Below are 17274 nucleotides of genomic sequence, written 5' to 3' on the forward strand. Positions count from 1 at the left end.
CTAGATGTGTAGTAATACAGAGGACACTTAGTGGAGACTGTTAACTATTAGTCTTTTTTGCTATGTGAGATACACCAATGAAATAAGGGACATGATTGTTCCCCTCTTTGGGTATGCCAGCCTCTGCTGTATTTCTGGTCCACATGGCTGAAAGATGGCTACCACTTCTGGAACAATCACCTCTGGCTAGGGGCTGAGGCCACACTGAACAAGCATGGCTGCCAGGAAGCTGCTGCTGAAACCATGCACGTTGGAGAGGTCAGTTCCAAAAAAAAGGAACAAGGGACACACCCCAAGGTATTCCCACTACACCACTCTTTTAAGGAATGAGTTAAAGTACCTACAGTTCTTTGTATTTCTCAGAATAAAATTGCTTTAAGGAATGAACATAAAATTTTAGAGCAGGAAAGGATTTTAATGTTCACCCAACCCTACCCTCTGTGTCTCATTGTGGAAACTAAGGCAAAGGGAAGGTGATTAATTTTCCAGAGGTCCTAAAGCTGGTTAATAGTGTCCAGTGCCCATGCTTTTAGGTAAAAGCATCTAATATACCTTTTATTCAATTTTCTTCTGCCATATCACAGCTACACATATTTCAGATGTTATTTTTTCCTATTGCCTAGAAGTTTTTGAATTACAAGGGATTTATATTTGTAGTCCCTCATTTAATAGATGGTTTAAGTTTTACAGACTAGAGTCTTCTACTCTAGAAAAACATAGGTAATGTTTCTGAAGACAGCATAGAAACAAGGGAAAATGCTTATGATGTACCACTAAATGAAAACAGCAAATTAATGATTATATAGACTTTATGTTCAAAAATATGTAAAAATTATGTGTGCGTGTGGATGTCAACTAGTTTTGTCAGAATGATGGTATTATGTATAACTAAACTTTTCTTAATACTATCAATAAATTATTTTTAGAATTTTAGAAAGCATATTCAGTAAGAATACACTCTACTCTACTTCTCCTCATCTTAGAGCTACCTGAACGTGCATGCCCAGCGTTCTTGCTCATGGAAGTGAGCTTTCCCCAATGTAAGGCATATATATTTTGGCACAACTGGAACCTTTATTTCAGTAGTGAACACATTGAAAATGAAATCCTCGTAGCTATGGCTGCAGCTGCCTTAAATTAGAGTCTAAGCAGAGACTTGGCCCCAGAAAGATGACCCACCAAAGGCAATCAGAAGATAAGATGCTTTCAAGCATGAATAGAATAAGATTCTAGGAGTTGGGAGGACTCTCACATCACGTAACTTGGCTTGCGTGGGCTTCAGAACCGGCGATGGAAGCAGAGAACGTTTCAGGTCTGTAGAGGCACAACTTGGTTAAAATCCAGATGGAGGACTCTCTGAAGTTCTTTCTGCTGCGATGCCAGATGCATCAAGATCGCGCTCAACCTGGAAAGCAGCTTCCCCACCCACTCAGTTAGCCCCACCCCCCAAGCTGTACTGTCTACTTCTGACTGCAAGCCTGAGGGAGAAAATCCAGTCTTTTAGACCCCGTCTGATTTCTGATGTGCCCTCACCACAGTCTGTATGTAAAGCAGGACAGGAGTGACAAGAGCAGCCGCAGGGCTTCCGAGGGCAGGAGCGCCCACCTTGGAAAGGGGGCCTTTTGGCTGCTCGGCTCCTCTCCTTCTACCTCTGAAAAGGGCAATGGGATTCTCAAGGAGGATGAGAAGTGGAGGGGAGGCATCAGAGCCGAGCTGACACTGCATGTGCCGCACCTGTCAGGTGCCTCTAAACCTTTAGCTCCCAAACCCCAGGAACCTGCTCTTTCTAGCTTTTTATACAGCATGTAGCAGAGCCCTGTGTGGTCGTGGCTTAATGAAGGCAATGTTCAATGAATTTGATGAGGGGGACAGGTTGTCAGGAGCAACCTCAGAGGTGGCTCTGCTTCTCCAAAAGTAGGAGTCTTTGTTTCAGAGTTGATACAGAGGGGTGGAAGGAAGAACCGTACTTCGCTTTCTAGAAAGAAACTGTGAAGAGATCGATCAAGGGCGAAACGTGGGGGACGGAGGTAGCGTTTCCACCTCTGCAGGATTGTCAAGGATTTCAGCCCTCCAGGGGTGAGATGGCCCATTTATTCACTGACTGATCTCTTCACTGATTTATGCTTTTCATTCAGCACACTGTTACTGAGCCCCTCCCACTGTGCTGAGGGCTGAGCGGACAGGACAGTGGAGAACTAGAAAGATGTGGCCCTGCCCTCCTGGAGCTTACAAGGTAAGCCTGTCCTCAGGCTCCCTCCTCTACATGTATCTTGAGTGCTTAGTGTGTTGGATACCACAAGGAGCTACAAAGAAGAACCAGACACAGTCCTCAAGAAGTGCAGCTGTCATGGAGGATTTGTCCTCATCATCGTCCTTCCAGAGACTTTATCACATCTATAGTCACTTGTTAGCCCTCTCACTTCCTGTCTGTATTTGTTTTTTATATTGAGTCAGATCTTCCTGTTCTAATTTAAACTTCCTTTCTCCTGGCCCTGGCCGGACTTCAGTGCCCGAGATGCCTACTGGTACCTGCTGTTTGAGGCGGGAGTGCCGTGAGCCAGCGTGTCTTCCCGTGGCCACGGATGCTCAGCTGCTCCTCGGAGCCTGCACTGAGCAGGGATGCGGCTGAGCCTCTGCAGACCTCAGTTCCAATTGAGTTCAAACTGAGTGACTGGGGAGTGAACTGTTTCATCCTTACAGTGAAAAAGATGACTTTCCAATAATCCTTTTAAGGACACAAGTTGCAGTGGCTTGACCTTTTATTAATATTCTTTCCTTTCCAATAATAAAGGTTTTAAGTCAACATCTCTTTAAATTTGGTTAATTCCATTAGGATCACTCTAGAGGAGCAGTTCCATCAATGGCTTTGAAATCCAAATGGGATAAAGAAAAATCATTTGTATGGTAAAAATCTCAGTTATACTAACCAGATTAAAGACCTTCTACTGAATTAAAGAAAAATTTGACACATAGATTATTTGAAACTAATTGTAGATATGTTTAAGCACATAGAGAAATCTTTCCTGAAGTATTAATATTTCCAGGTTCTCTTGGAGCTTATATTCCAATGGGAGAGACCCATATTAAACAAATATATAGATAATTTCAGATGGTGAATTAGGAAACGGGCGTAGAAGTGTGGGTAATGTTAGAGAGAGAGGTCAGAGGAAGCTTCTCTGAGAGGTGACATTTAAGCTGGGATCTGAAAGACAAGGAGACGACCACATGAAGACATGAGTTAATGTTCCAGACAGAGGGAACAGCAAGTGCAAAGTCCCTGAGGCAGGAGTGAGCTTGATGTCTCGGAGGAACAGGCAGAGAGTGGGAGCATTGTTCAGGGGGCACTGATAGGAGATGGGAGCAGTCAGAAAGGAAGGCAGGGCCACAGGCAGAACTGTAAATTTTATTTGAAGTACAGAGAATACTTTAGAAAGGTAAACACTGCCTTTTCTAAGGCATCAACAAAGGAAAAACGTGCCTAAAGTGTGTGTTTTATTTAGGACTGAAGAAGAAAGTGCTGAAGTTTCTCCTTTTTTTGTACCTCTACGTTGAGTTACGCAAGTATTAGTAAAATGAAATTATATTTACCAAAGTTCTTTGAAAATTTTAAAGCACTCTATAAGTTTCAGAATATTGTTATTAAAGTGGTTAACGTAACTGAGGGCATTATTACTTTATTGTGGAAGAATCATGCTCAGCTTGAAACAGACTCCCGGGATTAGGCCCATCTGGTGGTTCCCTGAGACCTGCGCTGCTCTGAGGACTCCAGGTCGGAGGGGGGCGATTTCCACCATGTAGACCCACAGGCCCCGAGGAGAGAGTCCTTGCTTGGCGCACTGCTCTCGTGTGAGTCCACAGGGGCAAAGGTGAGGCTGTCCTGAGGTTGTGAGTCCCAGGACGTCTCCACTTCTGGGGCCACATGAGCTAAAAGGAAATTATGAAAATATCCAGGGCAAGAAGCTAATAAATAAGAAGTGACAGGCATCGCATATTAGGGGATTACTGCAGCACTGACTCTCCTGCGAGACACACGGTGAGGGCGGAGGGTGTCTGATAATCCCCCTGCAGTGCGCTGCCTGATGCGCCGGTGACGCAGCAGGAAATCTGCTACTGGGAGAGCAAACCAGAAGACTGATGTCCTATGGACGCTGTTCCCTCTGCCGTGGATCTGTGGGATGTTTCTAAGAGCTTCTTTGTGACCCTTGGTTTCTAAATGTCCTTTGCTCTGATCTCTGGAAAGGATAAAGGAAGCTGTTCCAGGTTTCTTCAGTGGTACCAGGAATAAGAAAGCTAAGACTTTGTTTCTCAGCTGGTATGGGTGCAGGATGGTGATTACCATTCAGGTTGCTGTGGTCTGGGCATGTTCCCTTCCATGCAAGGCCCTGGCAGGGATGCTGTAATCATGTGCTCAATGAAGGCAAAAGTCATTTTGATATCTTTTTCCTAAATAATTCCACCAATGCTGCCCAAGCCATAAGCGTGGCACAAATTAATTGAGCAAAAAAAGTGACTTGCATACAGTTGGCACTTCTGTTCTTATTAGGATCAAAAAGAGCAATTGGATGAAGATCATTTCAGGAAAAAGAAAAAAGCATATGTTACTTATTGTTTTGGGTGAATGTTTTTATGAGAAAAGGGGATGCCACGTCATTAATAACTGGCACGCCATACCAATTGTGGTTGGCCTGATAGATTAAACATGAGCCCTCTCTCATTATTCCAGCAGCATTGGCTCTCCCTCCAGCCTGATAAGTATTCCATGCACAGTCAAGCCTCTCAGTTGACATCTTCTTCTAAAACTGTTTGGCTGTAATAAATATAAAACTTTCACCACTGATGTAAAGCGTTGCTGGTTGGCATCATTTCCTACCCCCTTTTAATTATTCCTGACACTGTGGAGAAACATCTAATATAAATCTGTAATGTGCGCTGATGACAAACTACACGGTTGAAAGACCATGTAATTTCTCCACAATTAATTAAAGTGCATGGAGATTTTTTTCTCTCTCTCTTTCTTTCTTTCTTTTTTTTCCCCCCAGCAGCCAGATGCCACTGACTGGCTCAAATAACACTGCTGTCAACTGTAAAAAATTAAGATCCAAACCGTAAGAAAGGTACTTAGATAAAGAAACCAGATGCCGGGTTATTTGTGATACCGCATACATCTTGATGTGAGCCACCATTGTTCAACATCTGTAGTTCCACAGCCTTAATTACGCACTTAACTCAGCAAGTCTGTCAGCAGTTTATTTCCACAAGTATCTCACTTTTGTAAATCTTTTATTAAAAATTGAATGGTGCCAATCAGCAAAGGGAAGAGAGACACAAGAAGACCTTGTACAAAAAAGAGGCGGCTGCCTATTTACGCCGGTAATGCATGCTGGTGTTTACAGGCACGTGCGTGTGGTCACTCAGAGAGAAAAAATGCTCTGCTGCCATTTCAGGCTGATCTACCACCTGGAATTGATCAAAAGCAAATTAATTTTCATCTTCAATTAGGAATACAATTAAATCCAAAGTGGTGAGGGGGGAAATCGTACTGTTTACATATAGCTCATGTGGTGGGAGGGCTGGAGGAAATACCAGATGAAATGAAATACATGTCTTTGTATCTTTGCATTTAATTCATTCAAGTGTTAAGGTCGTGGCTTGAGCTGCTGCTGCTGCTACTGCATTTTACTCTCCAGGAGCTGCCCCTCCTTCCTCTCAGGCGGAGTTGTAGGAAAAGCGAGGAAGGAGGGCAAATCTGGGGCTAGCAACTGCAAGATGTGTGTCTATGGGGCCCTGCCCTGTTGCTTTGCAGCGCTTCTCCTGGCACTTGGCTGTGTATCAGGGATGTGGGTGTTTTAATGAAGAGCCTGCCTTAGGAAACAGGAGTTTGGCTTTGCATTCTGCTTCCAGCTTGCTAGCTCTCAGGGTCAAAGCGGTACCTGGCAAATGGATCCCGCTTCCTAGCCTGGCCATCATCAGAGATATTGAGTGATTGTGTGAAAACAATCTGGCCGGAGAATGCCTCATGTCACAGGATCCTTGCTCTTTTCACTTGACTTTTCTCTACATTCAACTGCTGCCTTTTGTTGGAGAAACTGAGTGGGGGCCTGTGGGGCAGACAGGATTCCTCCCGGCTGCCTGGGGAACAGTTGGCCCAGTGTGTTCATCAGCAAGGGTGGTAATTTGGGGAGCTTTGACCCTGATTTTAAGGAAAGTCAATTATTTGTCAATTATGAGACCTAGAAATCCAGATAGGAGACTCAGATGTTAAATGCCCAGCTCTCTGGTTTGGGGACAGATAACAGTGTCTTGGCAAGTATCAAGCAGAAGTTTCCTCTCCATATCTACCCCCTCTCTCCCAGGGCAGGCACGTTTGGCTTTCCATAAGCATGCTGCTGCCGTGCTGATGAGAAGCCTCTATCCATCTCAGAGATCAGCTTCTTTGAAAAGGCAGAGTGGGTGATAAATATTTTGTCGTATGAATAACAATGAAGATGGCTTCAGATAATAGCTCACATCTTTCTAAAATCCTGTGGGTGATGGATTAAGAGGAAGAGAAGGTTCTGGGTCATGGAAACAGCTGCTTTTGGTGAAAGATTATCCAAAGCAGCGTGGTGAGTGTGGATCCCCAGCACTCCAGTCCGTATTTTACTTCACTCCACCCCCACCTTCCCTGTCCCAATGCAAGGGTTTACGTTTCCTCTCTGCATGGTATTTTTGCTTTAAAAGAAGATTTTATTACTTCTGCTACAGTGGAATTTCTCTTTTTACTAGACAGTTGGCATGACTGCAGCCTGAAACCGCGATGGAGTTGTTAACACGCTGGGATCAGTTTTTCCCCCTTTAAAGCTATTCTTTTCTGTTCTTTATTTTTTTAAAGAAAAAAAATAGGTCCAACAAATCAACAGAACTATTAACTTTCTGATTTATTTGCTACAGAGAGCAAAAAAAGTCGATGTGAAGTGACAGCAACACTAGCACAGACAGTAGGCAAACATTCTCCACCAAAGTTTCCAACTGAAATCGCGCCCCAAGCAGCTGGTTATCTGGAGATAGACATCTTCCATTTCCTGATTGCATAATAGAAATGGGATTTCTTTTTCCTCTAAAAAGAGCATGATCCATAACATTGACATAAAGTTTTCTGTGCTTTGGGTTCCAAAAATCCTCCTCTCAAGAACAGGCTTGTATTTTCCCAGTCGCTAACAGTTTCCACCATTTCTTCTTCAAGGGAAAAGGTAAATAAATGCTGCTAACGCGATGAAGGCCAGAAGAAACCCTCAGGAGCCTGGGAGATTAACTCTGCCCACCTGACAGATATTGTGGCATTTAGTCTAGAGACAGATTCACCCACCCGAAAGTGAAGTAGAGAAAATCAATCTGGATGTGGATTGGTGACCTCATAGCTGCATTATTGCTTTGCAAGCATCTCAGGGTTAGAAGTTTCCAAGGATTTGAGACTGTGGTTTGGACAGTTCAGGGCAATTTGGACAGTTGTCCTGGCTGGGCTTGGGCCAGGCTTTGCAGTTGACCCTCCCGGCTCATGAGCTGGCACGGGTGATGTGTGGTCTTCAGATTTACACGTCTTCCCAATGCAGTTGGTGACAAGGCATTTTATTTTCCTCACCCTTAAGTTTCTGCTGACCCACTTCTCAGATAGAAAATTCTTGGCTTTGACCTATAGCTTACATCACTTAGACAGTTAAAAATGCCCATGATCTCAAAGGCAGTCCTCATTTTTAAATCACTCTGTATATCGATACTTCATTTTATTTAATACAATGTTTTAAAATTGTATTTAAAAGGCAGCCTCTTTCGTCTAGTGTGCCCTTGGCTGGGAAACAAAGGAAGTCTCTTGTAAGAGGTGTTTTACATTTTATGACTACTGAGAGAGAACATGGTTCTTTAATAGGTGTACATGTAAGGGAGTTCCACATTATAGGTTTTCAGAGATTAAAGGTTCTGGAACAAGGTCGTTTGATAACATCTTTGAAGGGCGAAGGAGCAAATGGAAAGCTCAGTGGTTTGAATGCCAAGACAGAACACTCCCTAAACTTGTGGGCAGCAGGAGCTTCTCTGATCTCATATTCTTCTCACCGATAATAACATCCTGCCTTGACTGCGGGTGAGGGCTGTGCGAGATGGCTCATTCTTGTCTTATGCTTCATGGTTATGGGCATGTAATGTGGTCTTCATTGAGCCAGGCAATTGACAGAGACGCCAGTGCATCTAAGACTTGAGGCTACTGGAAATGAGACTTGCATTCTTGCCAGGAATGGATGCTATTCTGTTTCCACCACTATCACACATCTTGATTTTTTTTTTTTAAATCCAGACTATTAAAACAATAATATCAAACAACTCCAGGGGAAAAAAAGTTAAATATTTCCATATGAAGAGCTGATTAAATTTGTATGGTTTTCTTTTCAGTAAAAATTGATATGTGATGAAACACTATGTGGCCGGATAGCTGGTTGGGGCTGATACTCCCACATCCTCTGATCTCTCTACCCAGCTGTACGAGCCACTGCCCAGGGTCCCACCATGCTTAGCCCAGATTTTGAAATGCCGATTCCCAGGCCACCTGGACCACAGCGTGCAGGTGCTAAACACAGTCAGCGGTCACCTGGCTTAGGTCTTTCCTCTTAAATCTCATGGTTCTCCCTATCCATTCCTCATCAAGGGCAGGCTGAGGTCATGTGAAGCGTTATGGTTGACAGTGGGCATGTGATGCTCCATCAGTTAGGATTCTTTCAGTTGAAAATGGGGAAAAGAGCCTGGCTGGGATGTGGGGGGAGGGAGTGGGGGAGATGATTTATTGGCACGTGTCTGAAAAGGTGAAATAATTGGCTTTAGTACAGTATGATCTTGGGTTCAAACGAGGTGGCCGTGACCTCTGTTCTTTGGTTCCGTAGGCTGCTTCTGCTTCCTTAGTGTTGGTCCCACTCTCCTCTCTTGGTCACAAGATGGCTGCTGCCAGGGGCTCTCGGGGCTCTGTCCTCTTGTGTTCATGTCCCGTGGGGAAAAGCAAGAGGTCTTGTCCTGGTGTTCCCAGCACATGTGCTTGTTTGCCCCGATTGTAGCCAGGGAAGTGGGGTGATGCCAGGGCTCAGATGACTGCACTAGAAGCCCTTGGGCTGAGAGTTTGTGAAGGAGAGGTTTCCTGGAGGGAAGCAAAGACAAGGTTACAGACTGAGTTGGTGACAAAAACAAGAATGTCCCTCACCTATGCCAAAGGCCATTCCACCAAACAGGGAGACAGGGAAGTAGACCTCTTTGATCAGGAAACGTGAGTGTCTTAGGGGAATCACATGCATTGCTTCTGTTTTCATTTCCTTTAAGATATGAATAATAAGAGGAAAGGGCTTCTCGATGATTCGCGTGACTCGCCAGCCCTCACTCTTGATTTCCCAGTGGTCAGAGGGGGTGGGCCTCTCCTGCCACTGCATCAGTGGCCAAAGGTAACAGCAGTATATTTTGTTCAGCAGACTTGAGGGAGATGAAACCATCCTGCCATGTTTGTGCTTTAAAACCATGTCCATCTTTCGTCTCTGCAGAGAGTAAGTTGCCAAAGGCAGGGACTCCTCCAGGCTTTGTCAGCTTTGGGCCTTTAGCCTTTATTCTGATCTTTCTTAGCCCTGTCCACCCTCCATTTCTCCCTCGCACGAGTCCCATATCTCTGTCGCAATTCATTATACCCAGTTTTCCCTTTGTCCTCCTGGTTTCCAGAGCTCATCCCCTACTGGGCCTCAGCTCCAGGTTAACGTGGTCCTATGGCCTTGCTACTGGAAGCTGGACTGACCGGAACCACCTCTGGTAGTTGTGACTCTTCCTGAGTGAGGTCAGGCACTCAGGCATTTCCTCAGTCGGGGATGGGAAGAGCTGCCCACGCAGAGACCTCAATTTTGTGATAGAGAAAAAGACAGATTTGACTCTCACTGTGTGTTAGGCTCCAGGGAAGTCCTAGGTACAGCTGAGCTGTTATAGGTCTCTATTTGTCAAACGAGCGTTTCCTGGGGGCTCCCTTACAGCCCTCCCCAAACCCCACCCACACCAGTCTACAAACATAGCCTTTCCCCTCTGAGGATTGCCTTCTAATTAAAATTTTACATATACCAAATAAACAAGGGCACTTTTGAAATGTAAATTTGTCATTTTTGTAGGCAACTTAAATCAGCTCCACCTACCTTGAGACTGGTTTCTCCTTCAGCACAAAGGGACTTGTTCCCGGTTTCTCTTGAGTCTTTTACCACTCAGACTCCCTGTACACTTAGATCCTTGTGTGGGTTGTTTTTTTTTTTTCCTTGAACACTTTCTGCAGTTTAGTTATTTGTTGTAATTATCAAGTTCATTTTTCTCTAATAGATGTGATTAAGTATATTTAGCGCTGTGTAATGAGTTTTCTGCCTGGTTGCATCTTAGCTAATAAGGAATTCCTTAGCGGCATCTCTGACAGCTGCTGCGAATCCCAGGTCTGCGCTGCCACAAGAGACCCCTTCCATGAACTGCTAGCATTAGAGAAATTAACTCTATTACACCCACCATAAAATTGAGGCTGAAATTTGATTACTGATAGATCCTCAATTCAACTAGAAACTGTAGAAATGGGGTGGTGCCAGGAGGGAGGAGAGTGAATGTGTGTGAAATTCAGGGATCCGCATTTTCATCGGTGCGCGTGTTCAGATTTTGCCAACCATACCTCCAGTTTATTTCCAGAGCAGGACCAGAGTACAGCGCCAAGCTGATGGCTTTGTAATTGTGCGATTCAGTGGGTAGGAGATTGGAAGTCTTTCTGACTGCCATGATGAAAGTACCTTGTTATTAGGGCCTCTGTCTTCTCGGAGCTAAGAAACCTGTACGTATGTTTTTGGCCATCGAAAGTACTTGCCATTGTTGCAGATGGTCCAGATTTCTAAGGCTAAAGTGCTGAGGACAATTAGTAATTGGTGACTGGCTGCTATGATGTATGGTTGCTTAGCAACAGTTAAGTCTCTGGAAGGGGCACTCGGGAAGAGACAAGACAGGAAGATGAAATAGGTACCATTTCAATGTGTAAGTGAGTTGGTAATGAAAAAGAGTAAAAGATATTTGTAATCATAGCAACAGCTAAGTGGAAAATTGGGACCAAAGGAAAGAAAAGAAAGAATGTAGTTCCTCTCTTGCTAAATAAAATGAGTAAGTGGCAGTTGAACCAACCCCATTGGTGTAAGAGCTCATTCTCTTTCCTTGACACTTTACCATGATTCCAATGCAGGCAGAGCTCAGGGAGTGTTGTTTACCCAAAATGCAGTGTGAAATTCATGGAAGGAAGAGATGGAGAATGAAGTTGTGCTTGATTCTTGAAATCCTTGGAGCAAGCTGTGGGGGGCTTTAGTGAGTTCACACCAGGGAACTGGGCTTAACTGGACGGGGCCCAGCTTTGACTCAGCTGTGCTTGTGGTACCCGGTGAAATTGGTGCTCTTGGGTACTGATGTTCAGCCCTGCTCCATTTGAAGTGAAGAAGTATCTTGAAGAAGCCAAGGACAGTAGCTCCATTTCATTAGACCTGGCTGAATTTAGAGACTCGGAGACTGAGATATCACCCTGAACTCCGTGATTTAGTGAGCTGGGTTAGCCTCTGGAAGGCCAGATGAGCAAAAGAAAGTGGAAAAGGGTAAAAGACCTTGATCCAGATACTGAGCCTTGTTCAGGGGCTGCCTTATCTGCACAGCGAGCTATGTCCAGAGGTCTGCAAAGGCCCAGGGACTCGTTATTGGTAGTGAGGGCTGTTTTGCAATTAGTGTTGAAACACTGAGATAAAGAAAGGATATATAGGAATTAAAAACAGATAACGTAAACACTAACAAAGAGTCTTAATCCCCTTGGCCGAGTGTTTTGCATGTTTATCTCTGATCAGAATTCTTAATAATATCGAGTGTGGTGCCATTCAATAAAGATTCCCTAGGAAGAAAGCAGTCGACTCTTGTATTAAAAAACAAAACAAGAAAAGCAGAAACCAAAAAACTTATATTCATGATTTTCTATTACTTTAAAAACAAAAATTAAGAAAATAGAAAATAAATTAAATTACACATGAAGGTTTGGTGTTGGTTTAGTTTAGTTCAAATCACCATGGGCGGGGGCCGGCCCAGTGGCGCAGCAGTTAAGTTCGCACGTTCCGTCTCTCGGTGGCTCGGGGTTCGCTGGTTCGGATCCCGGGCGTGGGCATGGCACTGTTTGGCACACCATGCTGTGGCAGGCGTCCCACATATAAAGTAGAGGAAGATGGGCACGGTTGTTAGCTCAGGGCCAGGCTTCCTCAGCAAAAAGAGGAGGACTGGCAGTAGTTAGCTCAGGGCTAATCTTCCTCAAAAAAAAAAAAATCACTATGGGCACAATTCAGATCCCCATTATCTAGTGATTAGAAGGGTATCTTCAGGCTCAGAAAGCAGATTTTCTGTCTCACCTATAACTTGTTTTCTCTCTGAAGAATGAAGGTGTTTTGATACAAAGTTATTATTGTACGATTGGGCAAATCTGCCCTCCTGGCCTGAAGTTCCTCACTGGAGAGAGGAAGCTGATAACCATCTCTGATCCTTGCCTAGTACTTATAAAGGGCTCACCCTCACTTACAATAGAGCACTGTGTTTTCACGACAATGTATAATTATTTGGGAAGGAGCCAGAATGGTGGTTAGTGCATAATAATAGCATGTGTAATAACACAGTCTGTCTAATGGCCTATGGTTCCAGTTTAAATGTCTTAAGCTAAGGGTGCTCTGTGCTCCTACATGCCCACCCCCACTCCCACCACTTTCCCTTAGGTAACACTCAAATTCTAGTTAACACCTAGCCCTCCTACTGGATTGTAAACTCTGTGAGGTCAGGGGCTATATGTTCTTGCTTTCCGCTGACCTGTTGTATCCCTAGCACCTGGCACAGGGTCTGCTGTGTAGAGGGAACTCAATAAAAGTTGGTTGAATTAATTGTTATCTTAGAATCTAGCAGTGGTGGCCAATCTCCAAGATGGCCCCCAATGATCCCCACCTCCTGGTACTGATAGCCTTATGTAATCTCCTCCCTTTCAGTGTGGGCTGGACTTGGTGACTTGCTTCTGATTACCAGACTAGGGAGGATAACTAGATCATGAAAGGCATTGTGGGCACTCACAGTCTTACTCCATCTGGACCACTCACCCTGTGGGAAGCCTGCTGCCATGTTCTGATACGCCCTGTAGAGAAGCCCTCATGGTAAAGAACTGAGGCCTCCAGCCAACAGCCATGTCAGTGAGCTTAGAAGTGAATCTGCTAGCCCAAATCAGGCCTCAGATGACTGTAGCACCAGCTGATGCATTGGACTGCATTCTTGTGAGAAACCTTGAACCAGAGCCATCCAACTCCCAAATTCCTGGTCCTCAGACACTGGGAGAATAATGCTTATTGTTTTAAGCCCCTGATTTTGGGGGTAATGTGTTACACAGCAGTAGACAATGAATTATCAATTACTGGCCAATTACCACATGTATCACTTCATTCACTTATTCATTCAGTAGGTATTTGTTGAATGCCAACTCTGCCAGGGACTGTGCTAGACGCTGGGAATATCAAGAGAAATGAGGCAAGGTTCCCGCCTTCAAGGCACTACAGCCTGGGAGAGGGACATGGACACGTCAACAGAGAGCACTGAAGTACTGTCTATAGAGGTGTAATGGGCATACACAGGAGGGAGCCGGCATGGGGGAGCCAGGAAACTGACAAAGTGGTCTTTATAGAGCCTCCACTCAGCCCAGTGCGCATACACAGGTCCGTCAGAGGAGACACTGTTTCCTAACTGCACCTTAGCTTAGGTTTAGACAGTTCTAGCAAACTTTGTTCAGCATCACTCCAGATAGCATTGATTCATTATGGAGCTGGTTGGCCACTACAGAAGAAAGAAGACTATCATTAGTTCTTGGCCCAGGGCTTTGAGCATCCCGTGCTAAATTTGACTCCGTTTGAAGGGCCCTTCCCAGTCCCTCAGTTTTCTTTATCTCTCCCTGGTCTCTCTCTCACTAACACCCTGTTGTCTAGGGGTCTTTTGATTAGAAACAAATGATTTGATTATTTTCTAAAGAACAAAAAGCCATGAGATTACTTTATTGCTTTGTATGTTTGCTGGATGTTCAAAGGCAAATTTCACTGTGGCTTGAGGCTGAACGTGGCAGGCGGTTGAGTCATGTCTTGGGCCTGCCAATAGAATACTTGTAGGGAATGCCGAGAAGATAAAGACATCAGCCAATAAAGCCCTAATATATTGATGGTCAGTAATAAATCACAGTGGAAGGAACATATCTCTATGGGGACCCTGCTATAATGGCCCTCATAATGGCTGATTCATTATTAGACCCATTTCCAGGACCTCATCCTCTGGGCTAAACAGAGCCTGCCCTGTACGCGGATGGCGTTGTCTGGCTGACCTAGGGCCTGAGGATGAGCGACACAAGTTGTAGAGGGGAAAATCCACTTTGCAATAAAGAAGCAGCTCTGCTGGGCCTGGGTCCTCTACCCTCTAGGGGTTGGGGCTCAGGAACAAGAAGGAACAGGCCCAGGCACCAAAGAACCCCAATAATTCTGTCAAAATGCTCCCAGGTTTAGAGATGACTTCAAGGAGGAAGAAAGGCGACACATTGTTTTTCCATTTGCCGCAGGCTGTAATGGGAAAGCAGTAAATGCTGATAGCATCCTCTTGCAGGTATGACTGATTTAAGTGGGAGAGGGGAGATAGTCTAGGAGAGACACCAAAGGTGATTTGGCTTTTCCCCACCTCCTGTGTGTGAACAGGAGAATGACGGAACAATTGGTTGTGTTTAGGAACTTTATTTGCTTTTTTTCCTCCCCTTTAAAAAAATTCTTCCTTTGTATGCTGCTGTGGTGTCTATTTTTGTTTTGGTGGTTGTTGTTTTAAATAGGAGAACTTGTGAAATGAGACTGCATAAAAGATGGACTTGTTTTATATATGGGATATTGCCTGTCCTTCAGATCTATGTGTCTCGCTTATGGAATGAACCAAAGTAGGAGAGATAAACTAATATTTTGTATAAGCTCAGCCAGACAATACAGATGATAAAGATGTTTCATCTTCTTATGCATGCAGAAAATATGAAAAATCGTAGTTTACACATATTTGCTCAATTCAAGTGTAAAATTGGGCCCCTCGATTGCCCTGGGCCACAGTGGCTGTGGTAAGGAAGCTCCATTTACCTTGCAGCCGAGTGAAAAATGATCAGAATATTAGACTCATCTAGCCCACATTAAGGAGCCATTGCATTTCCCGACAATTTTATGCTATCTCAATATGAAAACAGAGCAATTTCAACTCATATCAGGTTATGATCGGCAATTACAGTTGCATAATTCACCTAGTCGTCTCTTTGCAGGGCCTTTATTTTCCCTCTTGGTGACATTCCTGAGAAAGTGCCTGATAAAAATGTCATATATCATCCCAGCTTTAGAACTCGTGAGGGGGTAATCTGCTATGCCTTGCTGAGCCCATATTCATCACTGGATTTTTGACTTGGAGGGGTCATGGCACTCATAATTTCCTGTTTGATATTGTCCTCACCAGCTCTGACAAGGGCCTTAAAAGCCTGGTTGCAGGCAGTGGTTAAGCGCTGTTCCAGCGGGGCCCATCACTGGCAGTAACAGTGCGCTACTGTGGCCCGTGCTGCAGTTGGCCGTTTCGAAGATAATTAGATTTGATGTCAACATTTCTTTATCACCTGCATCCTTTTGTGCATCTGTGTGTCAAGTTGTTATTTCCGGATTTATTAGCACCCTCAGAGCTCCTCTCTATCTGTCAGCCCGTGTGCTGTTTGTGTTGACAGTTGTAAAGTTAATTACTAGTACTAATGAGCATCGGGCTTTTGGTGGACATGGCGTTTTGGACGTTTAAAACTATAATTAGTTTTTTTTTTCCTTGTGTAGTGCTTCAGTACAGAAAAAAGTGTTTAAAAAAATTCCTTCCTTCCATTCCATTTTGACATTCTGTGTGCAGTCAACTTATCTTTTATTCAAAGGCTCCAAAAATTCAGTTCTGTTTATTTTTAAAATAGACTTCCTTTCCATTGTAACTCCATGAATAATTTCTTTTGTTCCTTACTTCTCTTCCAGTGTGATAATGTGACCATTTCATATGCTTTGAGAATTAAAGATAGTGATGGTGGAATGATCAAAAAGTGTGCTGGGTAAATGTTGACCTCCACCCAGTCGGTGGACTGCAAATTTTCTACCTATAACTCTCCCCTTTTCAGATCTTACTCTGGGTTCAATTGAAAGATTCGGTGAATGAAGAAGATTGGATAAAATTAAAAGAGTAATAGTAGCTCTCTGGGTGGCTGGTCCCTAAGTAATAGTAACAGCGAATATGTCCGTGCTGTTAATTCGGTGTCAAGAATCATGGTAAGCTCTTTCTACAGAGCCCAGCGTTCAATCCTTACACAGACCTCAGCGCTCGATACTCTCATCTCCATTTTACAGATGGGGAAACTAAGGTCTACAAAGGTTAGGGACCTCACCAAGGTTTAACAGCTAGGGAGATGTGCTGGGATTTGAATCCAGTCAATGCGGCTCAGAGCCTGTGCTCACAACTACTACTCTGTAGACACAAAGTATGCTTTCAAGAAAAATTAGCAGGCTCCTGGGCCGTGCGTTCTAGAACAAGGCACAGCAATCACTTACTGAATCGGACGGGCTCGTTTGTACTTCCCTCCCCGTCATGCCGGGATGCCAGCTCCAGTGTCAGGGCAATTATCTGCGGCGTGTACTTTATGGAGGTATTTTGTCGGGTCTGTTGTGGCGGCAAAGCGCCACTCCCTTGCTGCTATTCATATTTACTTTCTATTCATCATTATCTGCCATTTTGCTAAATAACCATCCTTCCCGGACATAAATCATCTATAAAAATACTCTGGCTCAGAGAGAATCTCGCCCTGGCACTGCAGTGATGAGATAACCATTTTCCTCCTTGTTGAAGCATTGAGATTTATTGGCTTTCGATGGGCAACAGACCAGGCATCAGTCTCGGCGAAACAGACTCCCACTTGCATTTATTCTTATTGCATTTAGCGATTCAAAATGGAGCTCTCGGAATCCCTCGAGGGTCCGTTCCCAGCCTGGGTGGGGTGTTATTACTTTATATTAGATAAGGGAAGGACACACAAAGAAGCATGTGGTGATTCAGATGATTTTTTATTTCCGTTTAGCAGTGATGACAGAATGTCATAGTGAAATGACTTCCAAAGTCATTTTTCCCCACTGCCCCGGTTCT

At 44.3% G+C, this 17274-nt stretch overlaps 1 protein-coding gene across 4 annotated transcripts in view; it reads left to right on the plus strand.

Annotated features, from left to right (window-relative positions):
• The window catches only part of FTO (FTO alpha-ketoglutarate dependent dioxygenase), a 352285-nt gene that overhangs the window by 288430 nt on the left and 46581 nt on the right, over positions 1-17274 (plus strand). Inside the window, exon 9 of one of the 4 annotated variants that reach the window (XM_046682394.1) lies at positions 2136-2254. The exons of the other annotated variants lie outside the window; for them this stretch is intronic. Within the exon in view, the coding sequence (XP_046538350.1) occupies positions 2136-2175 (40 nt within the window). The 3' untranslated portion in view covers positions 2176-2254. Of the gene's footprint in view, positions 1-2135; positions 2255-17274 lie in introns of those variants that run through there. 4 annotated transcript variants of the gene reach the window in all.

This window comes from Equus quagga, chromosome 13 (genome assembly GCF_021613505.1).
Source record: "Equus quagga isolate Etosha38 chromosome 13, UCLA_HA_Equagga_1.0, whole genome shotgun sequence".
NCBI classification, from domain to species: Eukaryota; Metazoa; Chordata; class Mammalia; order Perissodactyla; family Equidae; genus Equus; species Equus quagga.